This window comes from Rana temporaria, chromosome 8 (assembly GCF_905171775.1).
Source record: "Rana temporaria chromosome 8, aRanTem1.1, whole genome shotgun sequence".
In the NCBI taxonomy this organism is placed as follows: domain Eukaryota; kingdom Metazoa; phylum Chordata; class Amphibia; order Anura; family Ranidae; genus Rana; species Rana temporaria.
The window spans coordinates 182,862,767-182,886,924 of record NC_053496.1 but is presented as its reverse complement, the minus strand read 5'-3'; the positions used below and the strand labels follow the sequence as shown (position 1 = coordinate 182,886,924).

The 24,158-nt window shown below is 44.9% G+C and overlaps 1 protein-coding gene and 1 long non-coding RNA gene across 2 annotated transcripts in view; both read right to left on the bottom strand.

The window, feature by feature from the left end:
* LOC120910584 (zinc finger protein OZF-like) overlaps positions 1 to 24,158 on the bottom strand; it is a 43,564-nt gene that overhangs the window by 2,293 nt on the left and 17,113 nt on the right. The window contains exons 5-6 of the mRNA XM_040322342.1: positions 20,993 to 21,100; positions 754 to 1,738 (exon numbers count right to left, since the gene is read on the bottom strand). Coding sequence (XP_040178276.1) covers positions 754 to 1,738; positions 20,993 to 21,100 — 1,093 coding nt within the window. The remainder of the gene's footprint in view (positions 1 to 753; positions 1,739 to 20,992; positions 21,101 to 24,158) is intronic.
* On the bottom strand, positions 3,682 to 7,963 carry LOC120909551. The gene is made up of 3 exons (XR_005741297.1): positions 7,881 to 7,963; positions 4,040 to 4,168; positions 3,682 to 3,693 (listed from the first exon to the last, which is right to left on the bottom strand). It is a non-coding gene; the product is annotated as an uncharacterized LOC120909551 (long non-coding RNA).

Here is a 24,158-nt window from a genome sequence, read left to right as displayed (position 1 = left end):
ACTAGATAGAGCTAATCCCTAAAATATTTATCACCATCTAGTGGACAAAATGTGGCATTTTCTGTTTAAAGCAATGTATGTCCTTCAATGTCTACTGTACTGTATGAGACCATGACTGACATAGAAAACAAAGGGAACTATTTACAAAAAATATTTTGGACGAATGGGACAACCATTTGCCGAGCCATAATAAATTCTGGCCTGTAATTTAATTAACACAGCGATTTCCTATGATCGTCAGCTCCATCCAGTGGCCAAAATAAGGAATTTTTTTTTGGGAAATACCTCCATTAGAAGAAAACAGTGCAATACTGAATTATTACCACTAGATGGAGCCAATGATTATAGGAAATCAGTGTATGAAATGAAACACGACCAACGTTCATCACCGCTCACATTTGTTAAAATATTTTTTATTAAAAAAACAGACCTGTAAGTGTATGTGAATTGTTTCACCACAAAATGTACATAAAATTTTAATTTTTCTCCTGCTATCAATGGCCGACACGGTACAACACTTCATCCATGTCTTTGGTGATCTCTGATCTCCTTATCAACTGTTTCTTACATGATGAAGATCAGCCATGGAGTATATCTGAGGTGTATATCAGGGTGTGCTTCTTCCCCACATGTCCAGCAACATTCATATACAAGACATTTCCCGCACTCACTAATACACCTCGAGGGTTGTGTGAGACCCCTGATGTACAGGAAGACAGGACTTCAGTGAGGAACATTTCCCTCACTCAGGACAGGAATATGGCTTCTCCCTCATGTGCACTTTCTGATGTCTGTAAAGATGTGACTTCCTTGAAAAACATTTCCCGCACTCAAGACAGGAATGTGGCTTTACCCCCGTGTGAGATGTTTGATGTCTGACCAGTTCTGCTTTTTGTACAAAACATTTCCCACACTCAGTACAGGGAAATGGCCTTTCCCCCGTGTGAGATCTCTGATGAGTGTAAAGATTGGACTTCTGTGAAAAACATTTCCCGCACTCAGGACAAGAATACGGCTTCTCACCTGTGTGCGATATCTGATGTCTGTAAAGATGCGACTTCCTTGAAAAACATTTCCCGCACTCCGAACAAGAATATGGCTTGTCTCCCGTGTGAGAACTTTGATGTCTGACCAGCTGTGATTTTTGTACAAAACATTTCCCGCACTCGGGACAGGAATGCGGCTTCTCACCTGTGTGCAATTTCTGATGTCTGTAAAGATCTGAAATTCTTGAAAAACATTTCCCGCAGTCAGGACAGGAATATGGCTTATCATCTACATGCACTCTCCGATGTCTGTAAAGACCGGACTTGTCAGGAAAACTTTTCCCACACTCAGGACAGGAATACGGCTTCTCACCCGTATGAGACCTCTCATGTATGACAAGTTCTGATTTTTGTACATACAATTTCCCGCACTCAGAACAGGAATATGGCTTATCACCTGTGTGATCTTTCTGATGTCTGTAAAGATGTGAAATCCTTGAATAACATTTTCCGCATTCAGAACAGGGATACGGCTTCTCACCTGTGTGAGATCTTTTATGCTCATAAAAACTGGATTTAAATCTGAAACACTTCCCGCACTCAGGGCAGGAATATGGTTTCTCACCCGTGTGTGATCTTTTATGTTCATAAAGACTAATTTGCAATCTAAAAAACTTCCCACACTCAGTACAGGAAAACCTCTTAAATGTTGGAAGGACGGCACCGTCCCGCACAGTCTGAGGTTCCTCAGGATAAGAGGAATACGATGGTCCATCTACACTGTGTGGTGCCGGATGGACATTTGAGGTAGTCGGGTTTTCTCCTGGACTATACTGTGTGATGTCCTCATCTTCTACTTTACAGTCTGCAGACAAAGTGAGACAATCCTCTGAGGTTTTCCTCATCTCCCGTCCATCTACTAAAATAGAGATACAAAGATTATTACTAGACATGAGCCGATTGGTTCCCCTAAACCAGGACTCCGCCCACATCAGGTAATTTAATCATGAATAACAGAGGGGCTGAGCCCCACCAGAGGTCAGAGCGTGAGGATGGGGGGGGGGAGAACAACCAAGATGAAGACTGGACTGATCCTGAAGACCACCATCATTGGTGTGACAGACTCACCCGGGACAGAGGCTTTTGGAGGGGACTGAATGCTAGCCTCTTGCCTTGCGATCATGGGCCCTGGCATTTGGGGGAACGGTGCTCTTTGTGAGCTGTATACCTGAGGACCCTGTATACACCATGTTAGAGTGACTGATTCATACTGTTGGGACATACAGTGTAAGAAGATGCTAATGCCGTCAATTCCAGCCATCTGTCTGTTCTCTGTGTCAATTGACCCTGCTATTGTGTGAAGAGGTCCTGTGTTTACACTTATAATGTGTATTGTATAGCAGGTGAGCGAGGAGACGTGACGTCTACCCTGAAAGGTCATATCTATGAGTCACCTAGTCTGGGTAAATGATTAGTTAATTAGGTCATGTTAATTTAAGTTCTGGTTACCTCCTCTTTAACTGTATATAATGTTGTATTCTTGGTTCTAATAAAGACTCCATGTTCAGCAGACAAGGAGGCTGTTATCACAATATTATCAACATGTAAATCAAATCATCAGCTAACCATTGATTGTGACTACAGTAATTTTTTTGTATAAGGTCTTTCTTTTTACCTTTATTTATGAAATGTATATGAGTTATGTTAATACAACAGTTTGATGCGTTTTGTAGTTGTTTAAGATTGTGTAACTAATTTAATTTGGTAAGCTTCCCTGTTGTGGGCTTCGCTTCTAGTTCCGGCATTTTTACGGCTGCCTATATCCATTCCGTCTATAGGAGTCAGAACATAGTTTAACCACGCCCCTGACTACGTCATCTGATGACGAAACGTGTAGGGAGGAGCTGTACAATGCTACAGTATGCCTGGACGCAGTGGCCATCTTGCTCAGGAAAGTGAACCGGGTATTACAGTCTGAAATTCCCCAGTCCCCGCCCTACTCTGGACCAATCAGTGAGCAGTATGGGTGGAGAAATGGATTTAGTGTTAATGACCCACCTGTGCTGATCTCTGTAGGAGTGTCCTCCTCTATAAATGTCCTCATTATTCCATCCTCCTCCATAGACTGCTGATCATCCCTCACATACGTCTCTTCTTCTTCTTCTTTAACTTTTATATCTATCAGATCTTCACCCTAAACCAAAAAGTTATAAAAAAAAGACCTTCTGCCATCACACACTGTAAATAAAATCCACAGATTGTCTCCATGTTCTAGATGCTTCGACCTACCTGTGTAGAATCCCGGGAATACAGAGGACGGGGACATCTCTCTGGTGGATTTCTGTAGCTGGATGACTCCACCATGGTGCCCTGGTACAGATGTTTGTGTCCTTCTAGATTCACAGATTCCTCCATCACCCCATCCTCATCATCCTCCTCTTTTATCTCTACTTTAACCTCAACTTTAGAATCTCTCAGGTTTCCACTCTGAATATATAATAAAAATGACATCAATGGTAACAATGCAGATAATGTACAGATCCTAATGATACTATGGGTGATCGTTCCTCACCTCTCCTGTCAGCAGCTCCATCATCTTCTTGGTGACTTCTAGAATCTTCTCCATGTTGTGTCTCTCAGGTTTTAGGGAGTCACATGGAGGCACTGTGATGGTCATATGATCACCTGACTTCACAAGAGGAAATCTCTGTATTGAGAAAACAATAGGAATATCATGTTAGAATCCCAGAATCCTCCTCACCTCTCCGGTCAGGTCTGTGTTTTATTAATAGAGATAAGAGTGATGTCATGTGACCTCCCAGAATCCTCCTCACCTCTCCGGTCAGGTCTGTGTTTTATTAATAGAGATAAGAGTGATGTCATGTGACCTCCCAGAATCCTCCTCACCTCCCCGGTCAGGTCTGTGTTTTATTAATAGAGATAAGAGTGATGTCATGTGACCTCCCAGAATCCTCCTCACCTCTCCGGTCAGGTCTGTGTTTTATTAATAGAGATAAGAGTGATGTCATGTGACCTCCCAGAATCCTCCTCACCTCTCCAGTCAGCAGGTAGATGATCTCCAGGGTGAGGTTTAGTATCTTCTCAGTCATGTGACTCCGGTCTTCCGCCATCCTCATTCTTGCCTTCATTTGATCTATACAGGTCTCCTTGTAGACGGATAACTTTGGGAAATGAAAGTAAGAATTATTTGGATGGTATTGGTCACACAATATTAGGATGTGGATGTGAGGGGGGTAATAGGAGGGTTGTTGCACATTTAGGTATCATTGCCCTCATTGGCACATTATTATTTTGGACTCTTATAGCAGAGGAGGAGTCTGTTCTCTTTCCTCCAATGGCAGCCCAGTGTGGGTAGGAGGAGGAGGACAGAACGGGTGAGGGACTTGCTCTTTTTGTTGCCAAGTATACAGGACATTGTGCAGAGTGGCAGTTGGTTCCTGGAGCTCTGTGTTCCAGCAACGGGCACTGCCAGAGCCTGTTTTATGGGAAGGTATTACGCTGCCCCCAATCCTCCTAAAATGCACAGCATTGACCCCTGGTCACTCATTAGGCAATGCTGCACAAACAGACCTCCTTTAAGAACGAGTGCCCACCATGAGATGAAGGTCTCCTTTCTTTATTCCACTTGGTTTTCTGTACTGAACTGCTCAAAAAAATGAAAGGAACACGTCGAAAACACATCAGATCTGAATGGGGAAAAATCTCATGCTGGATATCTATACTGGTATGGACTGTGTAATGATCTATACTGTATGGACTGGGTAATGTGTTATCCTGCGTACGCACGATCGGAAATTCCGTCAAGAAAAGTTCGATGTGAGCTTTTGGTTGGAAATTCCGACTGTGTGTAGACTCCATCGGACACTTTCTGTCGAAATTTCGGACAACAAAAATTTGAGCGCTGGTTCTCAATTTTTCCGACAAGAAAAGTTCTTGTCGGAAATTCCGATCGACTGTATTCAATTTCCGTCACAAAATATTCCAACTGCACACCTTCCGGGAAAATGGCCAATAAGTAAAAGGGTGCTGAAACGATCACCAGCTGGGAACCGGAAAGCAAATCATGTACACATATTCGCCAGCACACCAAGGATCATTGAAAAAACGTCCAAAAATGTAATGCATAATAGCGATCCAAAAAGCAACGTTTCGAGGTCACGCAGGACCTCTTCGTCAGGCAAAAGACGAAGAGGTCCTGCGTGACCTCGAAACGTTGCTTTTTGGATCGCTATTATGCATTACATTTTTGGACGTTTTTTCAATGATCCTTGGTGTGCTGGCGAATATGTGTACATGTATTCAATTTCCGACGCATAAAAAAAAAACACGCATGCTCAGAATCAAGCAGAAGAACCAAACTGCCTATTGAACTTCATTGATCTTGGCTTGTCGTACGTGTTGTACATCACTGTGTTCTTGACATTCGGGATTTCCGACAAGATTTGTGTGACTGTGTGTATGCAACACAAGTTTGAGCCAACATTCCGTCAGAAAAAAAAAACATGGGTTTCTGGTCGGAATTTCAGATCGTGTGTAAGCCGCATTAGGGTCTATACTGGTATGGACTGGGTAATGTGTCAGGGTCTATACTGGTATGGACTGGGTAATGTGTCGGGGTCTATACTGGTATGGACTGGGTAATGTGTCAGGGTCTATACTGGTATGGACTGGGTAATGTGTTGGTGTCTATACTGGTATGGACTGGGTAATGTGTCGGGGTCTATACTGGTATGGACTGGGTAATGTGTCGGGGTCTATACTGGTATGGACTGGGTAATGTGTCGGGGTCTATACTGGTATGGACTGGGTAATGTGTCAGGGTATATACTGGTATGGACTGGGTAATGTGTCAGGGTCTATACTTGTATGGACTGGGTAATGTGTTAGGATCTATACTGATATGGACTGGGTAATGTGTCAGGGTCTATACTGGTATGGACTGGATAATGTGTTAGGGTCTATACTGGTATGGACTGGATAATGTGTTAGGGTCTATACTGGTATGGACTGGGTAATGTGTCAGGGTCTATACTTGTATGGACTGGGTAATGTGTTAGGAATGAAAGGATGGCACATCATTTGATGGAAATGAAAATTATCCACCTACAGAGGGCTGAATTCAAAGACACCCCAAAAATCAAAGTGAAATAATTATGCTGTAAGCTCGTCCATTTTGCTGAAATTTCATTGCAGCAACTCAAAATGGTCTTCAGTAGATTGTATGGCCCCCATGTGCTTGTATGCATGCCTGACAACATAGGGGCATAATCTTAAAGGGTTGTTCCAGTAATTTTTAATGTTTATTAATAGTCAGCAGCTACAAAAATTGTAGCTGCTGGCTTTAAATAAACATACACTCACCTGCTTCGCGTTCCAGCGACGCGCCGGCCGGGGCTTCATTCTAAATGTGGGCACCCGGCCGTGACAGCTTTCGACTTCACGGCCAGGCACCCACTGCGCATGCGCGGGCGGCGCTGCACCATCCTATTGGACAGGCGATCGCCTGGGACCTGTCACGTGTCCCAGGCGATCGCCTACAGGTAGGGGCTGCCAGAAGACGATATGACCATTTGCCTTAGCAGCCCCTCGGCGGAAGGAGGACAGGAAGTCCCACTCCTCCTGAAGCCCCCACTCCCCCCCCCCAAAAAAAATTACATGCCAAATGTGGCATGTAAGGGGGCGAGGAGTGGATTAAGCGGAAGTTCCACTTTTGGGTGGAACTCCGCTTTAATGAGACGACGGATGGTGTCCTGGTGTATTTCCTTCCCGACCCGGACCAGAGCATCACTGAGCTCCTGAACAGACTGAGGTGCAACCTGGTGGCGTTGGATGGATCGAAACATAATGTCCCCGAGGTGTTCTATTTGATTTAGGTCAGGCGAGTGTGGAATCCATTCAATGGTATCAATTCCTTCATCCTCCAGGAACTGGCTGTATGCTCTCGCCACATGAGGCCGGGCATTGTCGTGCACCAGGAGGAACCCAGGACTCACTGCACCAGCGTAGGGTCTGACAATGGGTCCAACGATTTAATCCCGATACCTAATGGCAGTCAGGGTGCCATTGTGTAGGAGTTTCATTGACTTGATGCTATACTCTGATTAAAGAGTGTTCCTTTAATTTGTTTGAGCAGTGTATATTACTTGACCAGCGAGGTAGTAAGAAGGTGAAGGTTCCCTTCATTTTCTGGCAGGAGTGTGGAGCAGTACATTCAAGGGGAAGGACCATCATAGATCAAGAGCCCCCCTCCCTAACTTAGTGTCCCCCTAAGTTCTACAACCTCATCCCTCCGAGACATGCAGTCCACCAAGTCTTTCAGCTAAACTACGCGCTCAGAGCACTTCAACTCCACTACCCCCATAGGGGCCCCAAAGCCTTGCCGCCTCAGTACCACTTCAGAGGCCTTTCTGTACTTACCTCAGAACCCTCAGTATTTTCCTCCCTCTGACACCAATGATAGAACATATTCTTCATGGCAGGCTGGGGAATATTTTATTCCTAAGGGGCTCTATGCTCCATACTCCTGACCCCTGCACTCCATCATTGTGTTGACTGCATATTGTAACGATTGCCCATTGGCTGCCTGTGTAGTAATTGCCCTTGTAGGCAGGATGATCATCGTCTTGTCTATTTAAAGTCAGTCAAGTTTGTTTAAAAGAACATATTACTAGAATTTATCTCCATAATGAAGAAAATGTTCCCACCCGGTAAGTGGGGAAATGTTCTGTCCCTGAAGGGGTTAATCTAGGTTCCCACACTATATATGTGTGTATTATCATCTGCTGGAGATAAAAGACGTCACAGTGACTATGGAGGAAGAGGACGGACATGACGGGGGTTACTGGGTATAAATAGAAAATAAGATCTTATTACCTCCTCTGCTGCCAAGTTCCAGCAATGCCTCCTCTCTACTTCTTCCCGACTCACCTCTCACCCGGAAACTCCTATTTATACCTGACATCACTTCCTGTCTGCACCTGACATCACTTCCTGTCTTCCTGGGTAAAAGTAAGATCACCACCTTATGAAGCTCAGAAGAATTACAGCCCCCGAAAAACGTCTCGTAGTGTGAACACGGCCTTGCTCTGTGTGTGTATGTATTGTATATCCTTATAGATGGGTCACCTCCACTTCCACCAAGGGGGATAGAAATATATTACTGCCTAGTCCAAACTTTCTCAGTCAGGGTTCCTCAAAAGGTTTCTAGGGATTCGAGCAATATACAATTTCTGCATCTCAGTAAGGGCCCTTTCACACTGGTGCGCTTTTTCGCGGTAAAAATAGCGCTATTAAAACGCTCCCCATGCCCCTCTCCATTGAAATGAATTAAAATCGCAGTGTTTTACCGCGATTTTAACGCTCCGGTTTTACCACGTTTTTACAGCGGTTTTTAATTCATTTCAATGGAGGGGGCATGGGGAGTGTTTTATGGGCGTTTTAATAGCGCTATTTTTACCGCGAAAACGCGGGAAAAACGCACCAGTGTGAAAGGGCCCTAACAATTGGCATCTAGTGATGAGCTGACGGCTCAGCTTTGAACCTAGTTTCGGACCAAACTATGGCACTTTGGATGAATGCCAGAACATTAGCCCGTTCGAACCGCTGTTCTATTGGATCTGAAAATCAAATATAGAACTGCTTTTGTATATGACAGTATCCCGCTATCACTGGTTCCCAAGGAAGCACCCACGGAGTCCTTAGATACCACTGACCTCACAGGGAATCTCCACCCCTTTTAAGCAAAAAGGTGGGGACACCAGTAATATCACTGCGTAAATATGGCGATTTTTAGGGAATGGCATTAACCAAACATGGCCATATTTGGTCAATGATGTCACCACTACCCCCACCCCTTACCTTATATAGCTGAAAATAGCTTGGGAAGAAGTCAATCAGCTACAGTAAGTGTACCATCAGGATAGGTCGTGTGTGCTTAGCTGTCAGTTTTTTGGGGGCGATTGGGCGGGTTGCTGGCAACATGATTGACATGATTTACCAGGGACATTTTTGGGGAATTTAAATTTTTCTTAATAAAGGACATTAGGCGTCTTTATTTATAGGTAAGAACTTTTTTTTTTAACCACTACCCGACAGCCGTACGACTTTATACGGCCGCGGGGTGGTTCTGAATCTCTAACTGGCCGTGTTTTTACGGCCTGCGCGCGCATCCAGCGGCACCCCCTAGTGTTAACCCCTTCAATGCCATTCACATTTATACAGCGATCAGTGCTATAAATATGCACTAATTACATATTTATAGCACTGATCGCTGTATAAATGTGAATGGCGCCAAAAATGTGTCAAAAGTGTCCGATGTGTTCGCCATAATGTCGCAGTCACGAAAAAATTGCTGATCGCCGCCATTAGTAGTAAAAAAAAATAAAAAATAATAATAATTCTGTCCCCTATTTTGTAAGCGCAATAACTTTTGCGCAAACCAGACGCTTCTTGCGATTTTTTTTTTATTTATTTTTTTTCCCAAAAATATGTAGAAGAATACGTATCGCCTAGACTGAGAAAAAAAATATTCCGACAAGAAAAGTCCGATGTGAGCTTTTGGTCGGAAATTCCGACCGTGTGTATTCTCCATCGGACTTTTGCTGTCGGAATTTCCGCCAACAAAAGATTGAGAGCTGGTTCTCTATTTCTCTGATGGAAAAAATGACTATTGGAAATTCCGATGGTCTGTATGCAATTCCAACTCGCAAAAAAACATGTATGCTCAGAATCAAGCAGAAGAGCCGAATGTGCCACATTTATTTAAATATTTTAACAAAAAAACAGACCTCTAAGGCCTCGTACACACGACCGAACATGTCCGCTGAAACTGGTCCGTGGACATGTTCGGTCGCGTGTAGGGCCGACCGGACAATTTTCCGGCCTAGCGGACAGGTTTCCAGCGGACAAAAGTTTCTTAGCATGCTAAGAAACTTGTCCGCTGGAAGCCTGTCCGTCGGACATGTCCGATGGTCAGTACGACTCATCGGACATGTCCGCTGGCCCTAGAACCCGCGCATGCCGTCAAAGTGATTCGACGCATGCGTGGAAGCATTGAACTTCCGGGTTTGCAGACGTGGCGGCGTCAATGTCACCGCGCTGTCTGTCCGCGGGGATTTTGGTTTGATGGTGTGTACAACCATCAGACCAAAATCTCAGAGCGGACATGTCCGATGAAAACGGTCCCTCAGTGTTTGTGAAATCTTCCACCACAAAATGTACTCAGCCAATGAGAGGTAATGACTCCATTTTTATTTTTCTCTTGCTATCAATGGCCAACACGGTACAACACTTCATCCATGTCTTTGGTGATCTCTGATCTCCTTATGAAGTTTTTCTTACATGATGAAGATCAGCCATGGAGTATATCTGAGGTGTATATCAGGGTGTGCTTCTTCCCCACATGTCCAGCAACATTCATATACAAGACATTTCCCGCACTCAAGGCACTAATACAACTTGAGGGTTGTGTGGGACCCCTGATGTACAGGAAGACGGGACTTCAGTGAGAAACAATTCCCTCACTCAGGACAGGAAGGCGGCTTCTCCCCCGTGTGAGATCTCTGATGTCTGGAAAGATTGGACTTAATTGCAAAACATTTCCCGCACTCAGGACAAGAATGCAGCTTTTCCCCCGTGTGAGAACTTTGATGGATGACAAGCTGTGATTTTTTTACAAAACATTTCCCACAATCGGGACAGGAATAAGGCTTTTCCCCTGTGTGGGACCTCTGATGTATGACAAGTTCTGATTTTTGTACAAAACTTTTTCCGCACTCAGAACAGGAATGTGGCCTCTCCCCCGTGTGGTATCTGAGGTGTGTGGAAAGCTGGGACTTTGTTAAACAAACTTTCCCACACTCAGAGCAGGAGAACGGCTTCTCATCTGTGTGAGATCTTCTATGCACATTAAGTCTGGATTTGTAATTGAAACATTTTCCGCACTCAGGACAGCAATGTGGCTTCACACCTGTGTGAGAACTTATATGTTCATAAAGACCTGATTTAAATCTGAAACACTTCCCACACTCAGGGCAGGAATGTGGCTTCTCACCTGTGTGAGAACTTCTATGTTCATAAAGACTGGATTTAAATCTGAAACACTTTTCGCACTCAGGGCAAGAATACGGCTTCTCACCCGTGTGAGATCTTTTATGTCTATTAAGTTTGGATTTAAAAAGGAAACATTTCCCGCACTCAGTACAGGATAACCTCTTATTTATTGGAAGGACAGCACCGTCCCTCACAGTCTGAGGTTCCTCAGGATAAGAGGAATACGATGGTCCGGCACTGTCCCGCACAGTCTGAGGTTCCTCAGGATAAGAGGAATACGATGGTCCGGCACCGTCCCTCACAGTCTGAGGTTCCTCAGGATAAGAGGAATACGATGGTCCGGCACCATCCCGCACAGTCTGAGGTTCCTCGGGATAAGAGGAATACGATGGTCCGGCACCGTCCCGCACAATCTCTGGTTCCTCAGGATAAGAGGAATACGATGGTCCGGCACCGTCCCGCACAGTCTGAGGTTCCTCAGGATAAGAGGAATACGAGGGTCCGGCACCGTCCCGCACAGTCTGAGGTTCCTCAGGATAAGAGGAATACGATGGTCCGGCACCGTCCCGCACAGTCTGAGGTTCCTCAGGATAAGAGGAATACGATGGTCCATCTACACTGTGTGGTGCCGGATGGACATTTGAGGTAGTCTGGTTTTCTCCTGGACTATACTGTGTGATGTCCTCATCTTCTACTTTACAGTCTGGAGACAAAGTGAGACAATCCTCTGAGGTTTTCCTCATCTCCCGTCCATCTACTAAAATAGAAATACAAAGATTATTACTAGACATGAGCTGATTGGTTCCCCTAAACCAGCGCTCCGCCCACATCAGGCAGCTTTGTCTCTGAGGATCTTACAATTCCCCCCTCAGGGTAACTAGTAAATGGGTCCTCTGATCTCCTACCAGATCATTTCTTTATTCATGGACCTTAGTCAGAGAGTGAGGAAACAACGAGAACTGTCTTTTATAGGAGTGACAGTGATGAGGGGATTATAGGACGAGTGTCCCCACCCCCTCTATCACTCACTGCCATCTTCCCAACACAAGAAGTCCTGCACTTCCTTATTTAGTCCATGATTTAGTCATGAATAACAGAGGGGCTGAGCCCCACCAGAGGTCAAAGAGTCAGGATGGGGAGAGAACACCAAGATGAAGACTGGACTGATCCTGAAGACCACCATCATTGGGTTATTGACTCCTCCCCCTCATTATCACTTTCTGTTTCAGGCTCAAAAGTTGGAGGATGTTATCAACATGTAAAAGTCTGTGCTCCAATCAAATTATCAGCTAACCATTTTTATGAGTTATAGTAATACAACAATTTTATGTGTTTTGTATGTATTTTTTTTAAGATTGTGTAACTAATTTAATTTGGCATTACAATATCTTTTTCAACCCGAGTGGAACGCACTTATAGTTGATTTGTAAGCTTTCCTGTTGTGGGGTCGGCTTCTAGTTCTAGTAATTTAGCCGCTGCCTATATCCATCCCGCCTATATATAAAGTCAGGACATAGTCTAACCATGCCCCTGGCAACGTCATCTGATGACGAAACGCGTAGGGAGGAGCTGGAGAGGTACAACGCTACTGTATGCCTGGATGCAGCGGCCATCTTGCTCAGGAAAGTGATCAGGGTATTATAGGCTGATATCCCCCAGTCCCCACCCTACTATGGACCAATCAGTAAGCAGTATGGGAGGAAGAATCAATTTAGTGTTAAGGACCCACCTGTGCTGATCTCTGTAGGAGTGTCCTTCTCTATAAATGTCCCTGTTATTCCATCCTCCTCCATAGACTGCCGATCATCCCTCACATACGTCTCTTCTTCTTCTGATTTCACCTCAAATTCTATATCGATTGGATCTCCACTCTAAAGCAAGAAAATGAGAGAGAATATTATCTGTAAGATAAGAGCTTTAATATTGTGAGATCACATAAAAAATCTGCACATTGTCACTGTAAGTGTATGTTCTAGATTCTCCGTCCCACCAACCTTGTAACAGTGGGGGATGGTGTGACCTTCCTGTGTGGAATCCCGGGAATACAGAGGACGGGGACATCTCTCTGGTGAGTTTCTGTAGCTGGATGACTCCACCATGGTGTCCTGGTACAGATCTTTGTGTCCTTTTGGAAACTCCTCCATCACCCCATCCTCATCATCCTCCTCTTTTATCTCTACTTTAACCTCAACTTTACAATCTCTCAGGTTTCCACTCTGAATATAGAATAAAAATGACATCAATGGTAACAATGCAGATAATGTACAGATCCTAATATACTATCAGTGATCGTTCCTCACCTTTCCTGTCAGCAGCTCCATCATCTTCTTGGTGACTTCTAGGATCTTCTCCATGTTGTGTCTCTTGGGTTTTAGGGAGTCACATGGAGGCACTGTGATGGTCATATGATCACCTGACTTCACAAGAGGAAATCTCTGTATTGGAGAACCAATAGGAATATCATGTTAGAATCCCAGAATCCTCCTCACCTCTCCAATCAGGTCTGTGTTTTATTAATAGAGATAAGAGTGATGTCATGTGACCTCCCAGAATCCTCCTCACCTCTCCGGTCAGGTCTGTGTTTTATTAATAGAGATAAGAGTGATGTCATGTGACCTCCCAGAATCCTCCTCACCTCTCCGGTCAGGTCTGTGATTTATTAATAGAGATAAGGGTGATGTCATGTGACCTCCCAGAATCCTCCTCACCCCTCCGGTCAGGTCTGTGTTTTATTAATAGAGATAAGAGTGATGTCATGTGACCTCCCAGAATCCTCCTCACCTCTCCGGTCAGGTCTGTATTATTAATAGAGATAAGAGTGATGACATGTGACCTCCCAGAATCCTCCTCACCTCTCCGGTCAGGTCTGTGTTTTATTAATAGAGATAAGAGTGATGTCATGTGACCTCCCAGAATCCTCCTCACCTCTCCGGTCAGGTCTGTGTTTTATTAATAGAGATAAGAGTGATGTCATGTGACCTCCCAGAATCCTCCTCACCTCTCCGGTCAGGTCTGTGTATTATTAATAGAGATAAGAGTGATGTCATGTGACCTCTCAGAATCCTCCTCACCTCTCCGGTCAGGTCTGTGTTTTATTAATAGAGATAAGAGTGATGTCATGTGATCTCCCAGGATCCTCCTCACCTCTCCAGTCAGCAGGTAGATGATCTCCAGGGTGAGGTTTAGTATCTTCTCAGTCATGTGACTCCAGTCCTCCTCCATCTTCATTCGTGCCACCATTTGATCTATACAGGTCTCCATGTAGATGGATAACTTTGGGAAATGAAAGTATGAATTATTTGGATGGTATTGGTCACACAATATTAGGATGTGGATGTGAGGGGGGTAATAGGAGGGTTGTTGCACATTTAAGTATTACTGCCCTCATTGGCACATTATTATTTTGGACTCTTATAGCAGAGGAGGAGTCTGTTCTCTTTCCTCCAATGGCAGCTCAGTGTGGGTAGGAGGACGACAGCAGGGGTGAGGCATTTGCTCTTTTTTGTTGCCAAGTATACTTTAGTATCCAGGACATTGTACAGAGTGGCAGTTGGTTCCTGGAACTCTGTGTTCCAGCAACGGGCACTGCCAGAGCCTTTTTTATGGAAAAGGCTCCTAAAATGCACAGCGTTGACCCCTGGCCACCCATAAGGCAATGCTGCACAAACAGACCTCCTCTAAGAATGAGTGCCCACCATGAGATGAATGACTTCCTTTCTTCATTCCACTTGGTTTTCTGTACTGAACTGCTCAAAAACATGATTTACATAAAACACGCCCCCCTTCCACATTTGAATTACGAGCGCTTACGCCGGCCACATTTACGCTACGCCGCCGCAACTTACGGAGCAAGTGCTTTGTGAATACTGCACTTGCTCCTGTAAGTTACGGCGGCGTAGCATAAATACGATACGCTGCGCCGCCGTAAGAACAAGCGCAGGTACCTGAATCTAGCCCAGGATGTAAATCTGACGGACTGTTTACATGTTACATTTTACATGTTACATTTTAAAAGCCCCAGCAAACTGCTGACCTCACATGCTTGCTAATGTAAAAGAACACCTCCAATTTTCACATTTAACTAAATGTGAAAATCAGAGGTGTTCTGTCACATTAGCAAGCATGTGAGGTTTGCTGCTGCTTTTAAAATTTAACATGTAAACAGTCTGTCAGATTTACATATCCTGTATTTAAGCACATAAGCTCCGTTTTGTGTTGAAAATAACTGTTGGGTGTAACAAGATGTCCGCTTGCCCCCTTCTTACTATCATTACTGTGCAGTAGTGTGGGGTGGAGCAAGATGGGGGCGACGAAACGTCACTTCCTGACGAAACGGCCGCTGGGTGTACCAAGATGGCCGCCCCTCCGGAGCTAGGCCGAAGCCGGGGACTTTCCTATGGCCGCACCCGAAAATCATGAGTCATCCAGCCTGGGGATCGTGGGGGGGGGGGGGCGGGGGTGAATCGAGATCGCGATTTCTTACGATAAATCGTGCAGCTCTAACCAGTAGTGCCACTGAACCCAGCCAAATGCAAGGGGAAAAACCCGACCAACATCCACCTGTAAAACCATTTTTGTTTTGAAGGTTGTCTCATTGTTGCCCATCTAGTGTTCTAATTTCATTAATACCAAAGCAGCGGAAACTGATTAATATGCCCCTCTGCTACCAACCTGACCAGCTCCATATCTTGTCTTGATGCTATACTCTGATTAAAAAGTGTTCCTTAAATTTTTTGAGCAGTGTATATTACTTGACCAGCGAGGTAGTAAGAAGGCGAAGGTTTCCACTCTTTTCCTGGCAGGAGTTCTCCAAGGTGGTTGGGACAGTAAAATCAAGGGGAAGGACAATCATAGATCAAGAGCCTCCTCTCTACCTCATCCCTCCGAGACCTGCGGTATACCAATCCTCTCAAGAGCCTATAGTCCTTCAGCTAAACTACCCCCTCAGAGCACTTCAACTCCACTACCCCCATAGGGGCCCCAAAGCCCTGCAGCCTCAGTACCCCTTCAGAGGCCTCTACTTACCTCAGAACCCTCAGTATTTTCCTCCCTCTGACACCAATGATAGAACATATTCTTCATGGCAGGCTGGGGAATGTTTTCTTCCTCCTGACCAGCAATGTAAGGGGCTCTATGCTCCATACTCCTGACTCCTGCACTCCATCATTGTGTTAACTGCATACTGTAATGATTGCCCATTGGCTGCCTGTGTAGTAATTGCCCTTTGTAGACCATGTATGGTCAGGATGATCATTGTCTTGTCTACTTAAAGTCAGTGAAGTTTGTTTAGAGGACCATATTACTAGAATTAATCTCCATAAAGAAGGAAATGTTCCGACCCCGTAAGTGAGGGAATGTTCTGACACTGAAGGGGTTAATCTAGGTTTCCACACTATATATGTGTGTATCATCATCTGCTGGAGATAAAAGACGTCACAGTGACTATGGAGGAAGAGGACGGACATGACGGGGGTTACTGGGTGTACATAGAAAAATAAGATTTTATTACCTCCTCTGCTGCCACTTCCAGCAATGTCTCCTCTCTACTTCCTCCCGACTCACCTCTCACCCGGAAATTCCTATTTATACTTGACATCACTTCCTGTCTTCCATAGAGACTTCCTGTCTGGATAAAAGTGAGATCACCATCTTGGTGAGCTCAGAAGAACTACAGTCCCCGAAAAACATCTCGTAGTGTGAACACGGCCTTGTGCTGTGTGTATGCACTGTATATCCTTATAGATGGGGTCATCTCCACTCCCACCGGATAGAAATATATTACTGCCTAGTCCAAACTTTCTCAGCCAGGGTTCCTCCAAAGGTTTCTAGGGTTTCAAGCAATATACAATTTCTGCATCTCAGTAAGAACTGGCATCTAGTGATGAGCTGACAGCTCAGCTCTGAACCTAGTTTTGGACCAAACTATGGCAGTTTGGATGAATGCCAGAACATTATAACTGTTCTAACGGATCTGAAAATCAAATATAGAACTGCTTTTGTATATGACAGTATCCCGCTATCAATGGAAGCACCCACGGTGTCCTTAGATACCACTGACCTCACAGGGAATCTCCACCTCTTTTAAGCAAAAGGGGTGGGGTAATATCACTGCCGAAATATATCCATTTTTAGGGAATGATATTAACCAAACATGGCCATATTTGGTCAATGATGTCACCAGTACCCCCACCCCTTACCTTAAATAGCTGCGGATAGCTCAGGAATCAGCTAAGTGTACCATTAAGATAGGTTGTGTGTGCTTAGCTGTCTGTTTTTTTTTTTGGGGGGGTGAGTGGACACACTGAGGGACATTTTTGGGGAATGTTTATTTTCTTAATAAAGGACTTTGGGCGTCTTCATTTCTAGGTAAAAACTTTTTTTTTTTAATGAATGAGTACCCCATACTCATGTGTGGAGGGGGAGGTGGTATCTGAGGGCCCCTTATTATTGAAGGGGGCTTCAAGATTCCGATAAGCCCCTGGCTTGCAGACCTCCACATCCACCTGCCAGTGTTGTGGAGATGAGGTCCCTCCCTGTTGAGGGCCATTGTCCTCATCAATATGGGGTCATGGTGGTTTGCCAGTAGGGACCTCCTAAAAAGGTATCCCCCCTATGTTGAGTACATGTGGCTTGGTATGGTTCGGGGGCTGGGAGCATATGCTTGTCCCTCCCTGTTGAGGGCATGTGGCCTGATATGGTTCAGGGGGGGCACATGCTTGTCCCTCCCTGTTGAGGGAAATGGTTAAGGAGGACTGGGTGACCTCCAGGCCCACCTGTCCCTTATCTTTCCATTAGAATGCATGTGCTCACACTGTGGAGACACTCATAAATGTGTGCCAACAACAAAACCCCAATTTTCAATGCAGATTGTTGGACAGGTTAATTCGGTTGGTAAGCAGACTGGTGGCGACGGCCATCTTGGTACACCCCTCACTGCTCTGGGCAAACTGATTATATACTGTTATGCCGCGTACACACGATCGGAAATTCCGACAATAAAAGTCCGATGTGAGCTTTCGGTCGGGAATTCCGACTGTGTGTAGGCTCCATCGGACTTTTGCTGTCGGACAAAAAAAAAAGATTGAGAGCAGGTTCTCTATTTTTCCAACTGAAAAAGTTACTATCGGAAAATCCCGTCGCCACTCGCCACCTTCTGCCTGCTTGCATGGGTGTAAGAAGAAGTCGGCTGCTGGCTTTGTGTTCTGTCACATTCGTGCGCAATAAGCTAATGTATTCGAAGCGTCACTTACGTTGCCTTTTCTGATGGGTAGTGGTATTCTGATAGAACACATACATTTTGGCTGATATTTAAGAAATACAGTGATTTCCAGTGATTGTCATCTCCATCTAGTGGTCATATTGAGGAATAGTTCCTGAAACACCATCATAAAAAAATAATTGGGTACTACAGCATTATGACCACTAGATGGAGCCAATGATCATAGAAAATCATTCCATGAAAAAAACACGACCATCATTCATTGCGGCTCAGCGAATGCGTGTCACATTTCTTTAACTATTTTTTTTAAAAGAAGACCTGTAAGTGTTTGTGAAATCTTCCACCACAAAATGTCAAGAGGTAATGACTCAATTTTTATTTTTCTCCTGCTTTCAATGGCCAACACAGTACAACACTTCATCCATGTCTTTGGTGATCTCTGATCTTCTTATGAACTGTTTCTTACATGATGAAGATCAGCCATGGAGTATTTCCGAGGTGTATATCAGGGTGTGCTTCTTCCCCACATGTCCAGCAACATTCATATACAAGACATTTCCCGCACTCAAGGCACTAATACACCTCGAGGGTTGTGTGGGACCCCTGATGTACAGGAAGACAGGACTTCAGTGAGGAACAATTCCCTCACTCAGGACAGGGAAGTGGCTTCTCCCCCGTGTGAGATCTCTGATGTCTGTCAAGATGGGACTTCCTTGCAAAACATTTCCCGCACTCAGGACAGTAATACGGCTTCTCCCCCGTGTGAGCTTTCTGATGTCTGTAAAGATGGGACTTCCTTGCAAAACATTTCCCGCACTCAGGACAAGAATGCAGCTTTTCCCCCGTGTGAGAACTTTGATGGCTGACAAGCTGTGATTTTTTTACAAAACATTTCCCGCAATCCGAACAGGAATACGGCTTTTCCCCCGTGTGCGACCTCTGATGTATGACAAGTTCCGATTTTTGTACAAAACATTTCCCACACTCAGAACAGGAATGTGGCCTCTCCCCCTTGTGGTATTTCAGGTGTGTGGAAAGCTGAGACTTTGTTAAACAAACTTTCCCACACTCAGAGCAGGAGAACGGCTTCTCATCTGTGTGAGATCTTCTATGCACATTAAGTCTGGATTTATAATTGAAACATTTCCCACACTCGGGACAGGAATGTGGCTTCTCACCTGTGTGAGAACTTTTATGTTCATAAAGACTGGATTTAAATCTGAAACACTTCCCACACTCAGGGCAGGAATACGGCTTCTCACCTGTGTGAGATCTTTTATGCTCATTAAGTTTGGACTGAAAAAGGAAACATTTCCCGCACTCAGTACAGGAAAACCTCTTATTTGTTGGAAGGACCACACCATCCCTCACAGTCTGGGGTTCCTCAGAATAGGAAAAATACGATGGTCCGGCACCGTCCCTCACAGTCTGAGGTTCCTCAGGATAAAAAGAATACGATGGTCCGGCACCGTCCCACACAGTCTGAGGTTCCTCAGGATAAGAGGAATAAGATGGTCCGGCACCGTCTCTCACAGTCTGAGGTTCCTCGGGATAAGAGGAATACGATGGTCCGGCACCATCCCACAAAGCCTGAGGTTCCTCAGAATAAAAGGAATACGATGGTCCGGCACCGTCCCGCACAGTTTGAGGTTCCTCAGGATAAGAGGAATACGATGGTCCGGCACCGTCCCTCACAGTCTGAGGTTCCTCGGGATAAGAGGAATACGATGGTCCGGCACCGTCCCGCACAGTCTGAGGTTCCTCAGGATAAGAGGAATACGATGGTCCGGCACCGTCCCGCACAGTCTGAGGTTCCTCAGGATAAGAGGAATACGATGGTCCGGCACCGTCCCGCACAGTCTGAGGTTCCTCAGGATAAGAGGAATACGATGGTCCGACACCGTCCCGCACAGTCTGAGGTTCCTCAGGATAAGAGGAATACGATGGTCCGACACCGTCCCGCACAGTCTGAGGTTCCTCAGGATAAGAGGAATGCGATGGTCCGGCACTGTCCCGCACAGTCTGAGGTTCCTCAGGATAAGAGGAATACGATGGTCCATCTACACTGTGTGGTGCCGGATGGACATTTGAGGTAGTCGGGTTTTCTCCTGGACTATACTGTGTGATGTCCTCATCTTCTACTTTACAGTCTGGAGACAAAGTGAGACAATCCTCTGAGGTTCTCCTCATCTCCCGTCCATCTACTAAAATACAAAGATTATTACTAGACATGAGCTGATTGGTTCCCCTAAACCAGGACTCCGCCCACATCGGGCAGCTTTGTCTCTGAGGATCTTACAATTCCCCCTCAAGGTAACCAGTAAATGGCTCCTCTGATCTCCTACCAGATCATTTCTTTATTCATGGACCTTAGTCAGAGAGTCTTTTGTCTTTATTTAGTATTAATGACCCACCTGTGCTGATCTCCTCCTCCATAGACTGCTGATCACCCCTCACATACGTCTCTTCTTCTTCTTCGGATTTAACCTCAACTTTTATATCTATCAGATCTTCACCCTAAACCAATAAATTATAAAAAAGATCTTCTGCCATTACATACTGTAAATAAAATCCACAGATTGTCTCCATGTTCTAGATGCTCCGAGCTACCAACCTTGTAACAGTGAGGGATGGTGTGACCTTCCTGTGTGGAATCCCGGGAATACAGAGGACGGGGACATCTCTCAGGTGGGTTTCTGTAGCTGGATGTCTCCACCAAGGTGTCCTGGTACAGATCTTTTAGATTGATGGATTCCTTCATCACTCCATCCTCCTCTTTTATCTCTTCTTTAATATCAACGTTAGAATCTCTCAGGTATTCACTCTGAATATAGAATAGAAAATAGAAAAAATGACATCAATGGTAACAATGCAGATAATGTACAGATCCTAAAGATACTATCAGTGATTGTTCCTCATCTACCTGATGATGGTGGGGGATGGTGTGATCTTCCTGTGTGGAATCCCGGGAATACAGAGGACGGGGACATCTCTCTGGTGGGTTCCCATTACTGGATCCATCTGTAGGAAACACACACACTGACTGAATACATTGTTTCTATGTGTTTATCAGATGATGGGGGATCTAGGTGGACCCTCCGTACTGCTCTCTCCTTTACAATAAAGTCTCCTCTTACCCGGTGATGTGAGGGGCGGCTGATTCTCCATCATGACGTCCTTGTAGAGATCCTTGTGTTCTTCTAAATACTCCCACTCCTCCATGGAGAAATAGACAGTGACATCCTGACACCTTATAGGAACCTGACACACACAATGATACAGTCACCATCCAGACACATCCCTTGTCTGTTACTGGATAATGTCCCAGAATTCCCGGCACCGCTCACCTCTCCTGTCAGAAGCTCCATCATCTTCTTTGTGACTTCTAGAATCTTCTCCATGTTGTGTCTCCCACGTTTTAGGGAGTCACATGGAGGCACTGTGATGGTCATATGATCACCTGACTTCACAAGAGGAAATCTCTGTATTGAGGAACGAATAGGAATATCATGTTAGAATCCCAGAATCCTCCTCACCTCTCCGGTCAGGTCTGTGTTTTATTAATAGAGATAAGAGTGATGTCATGTGACCTCCCAGAATCCTCCTCACCTCTCCGGTCAGGTCTGTGTTTTATTAATAGAGATAAGAGTGATGTCATGTGACCTCCCAGAATCCTCCTCCTCTCTCCGGTCAGGTCTGTGTTTTATTAATAGAGATGAGTGATGTCATGTGACCTCCCAGAATCCTCCTCACCTCTCCGGTCAGGTCTGTGTTTTATTAATAGAGATAAGAGTGATGTCATGTGACCTCCCAGAATCCTCCTCACCTCTCCGGTCAGGTCTGTGTTTTATTAATAGAGATAAGAGTGATGTCATGTGACCTCCCAGAATCCTCCTCCTCTCTCCGGTCAGGTCTGTGTTTTATTAATAGAGATGAGTGATGTCATGTGACCTCCCAGAATCCTCCTCACCTCTCCGGTCAGGTCTGTGTTTTATTAATAGAGATAAGAGTGATGTCATCTGACCTCCCAGAATCCTCCTCACCTCTCCGGTCAGGTCCGTGTTTTATTAATAGAGATAAGAGTGACGTCATGTGACCTCCCAGAATCCTCCTCACCTCTCCGGTCAGGTCTGTGTTTTATTAATAGAGATAAGAGTGATGTCATGTGACCTCCCAGAATCCTCCTCACCTCTCCTGTCAGCAGGTAGATGATCTCCAGGATGAGGTTTAGCATCTTCTCAGTCATGTGACTCCAGTCCTCCTCCATCCTCGTTGGTGCCGTCACAGGTCTCCTTGTAGACAGATAACTTTTCTAAATGAAAGTAAGGAGTATTGGTTACACAAAAATAGGATATTGAGAGGTGTGTGGGGGGTGGGAGGTGTAATAGGAGGGTTGTTTTACATTTAAGGATTACTGCCCTATGGAAACACATTTGGTTTAGACGTTTTAATATTATTACATTTTCAAGGCCCCGGGACTCCGCTGGATCATAAATTGTCTTTTCTCCATTGAGATTGTTTTATCTCTGAACTGGTTTTGATTCGTTTTAGATCTGCAGATAAGAAATGATAAATACGATCTTTCTTCTGTCTTCTTGTTTTGCTCTGAGGCAGTGCTGTGAGGTCAATGTGGGGTCATCATGATGTCCAGGAAAGAGAACCCCATTGTTTGTTTTGCCAGCATATCAGGATATTTTCCAGAACGCTGACTGCAAGGCTCCCCACTACTTGGACCTTAAAATCCATTAGCTTTCCATTACTTCTCAGAGACCCCTCAGTTCCTCTACTTCCCTCAGAACCCTCAGTATTTTCCACCCTCTGACACCAATGACGGAACATAGTCTTCACGGCAGGCTGAGGAAAGTTTTCTTCCTCCTGACCAGCAATATAAGGGGCTCTATGCTCCATAATCCTGACCCCTGCACTCCATCATTGTGTTGGCTGTATATTGTAATAATTGCCCATTGGCTGCCTGAGTAGTGTAATAATTGCCCTTTGTAGGCCATGTATGGTCAGGATGGTCATTGTCTTGTCTATTTATTGTCAGTGCTGTTTGTTTGGAGGAACATATTACTAGAATGTATCTCCCAAATGAAGAGAATGTTCAAGCCCCGTAAGTGGGGAAATGTTGTTACCCTGAAGGGGTTAATCTACGTTTCCACACTATATATGTGTGTATCATCATCTGCTGGAGATAAAAGACGTCACCGTGACTATGGAGGAAGAGGACGGACATGACGGGGTTACTGGGTGTAAATAGAAAATAAGATCTTATTACCTCCTCTGCTGCCAGTTCCAACAATGGCTCCTCTCTACTTTGTGCCACATGGAAATTCTTGTCTTTATTCCAGATTACTTCCTGTCTGTAGCCGAAATCATTTCCTGTCTGTAGCTGACATCACTTCCTGTCTTTCATAGAGACTTCCTGTCTAGGTAGAAGTGAGATCACCATCTTGTGGAGCTCAGAGGAACTGCAGCCCCCGAAAAACTTCTCAGCCTTGTGCGATGTGTGTATGTATTGTACATTCTTATAGATGTGGTCATCTCCACTCCCACCAAGGGAGAGAGAAATATATTACTGCCCAGTCCAGACTTTGTGAGCCATTGTTTCTCCAAAGATTTCTTGCAATGAACAATTTATGATTCTCTATGGCAACTCGCATTTAGATATGAGTTGACGGCTCGGTTTGAACCTTGTTTCAGACCAAACTTTGGTTCTTCGGATTTTTAGGAAGAACGCCAAAACATTAGGAACATTTGGACCCTTGTTCAATGAGATCCACCACCTTCAAAGTTTCAAACACTAGCAAAAAAACAAGGCTCAATGTGATGATGCCAGTACGTCTTACATATGGCGCACACGCAGCAAAAACCCCAAAGGA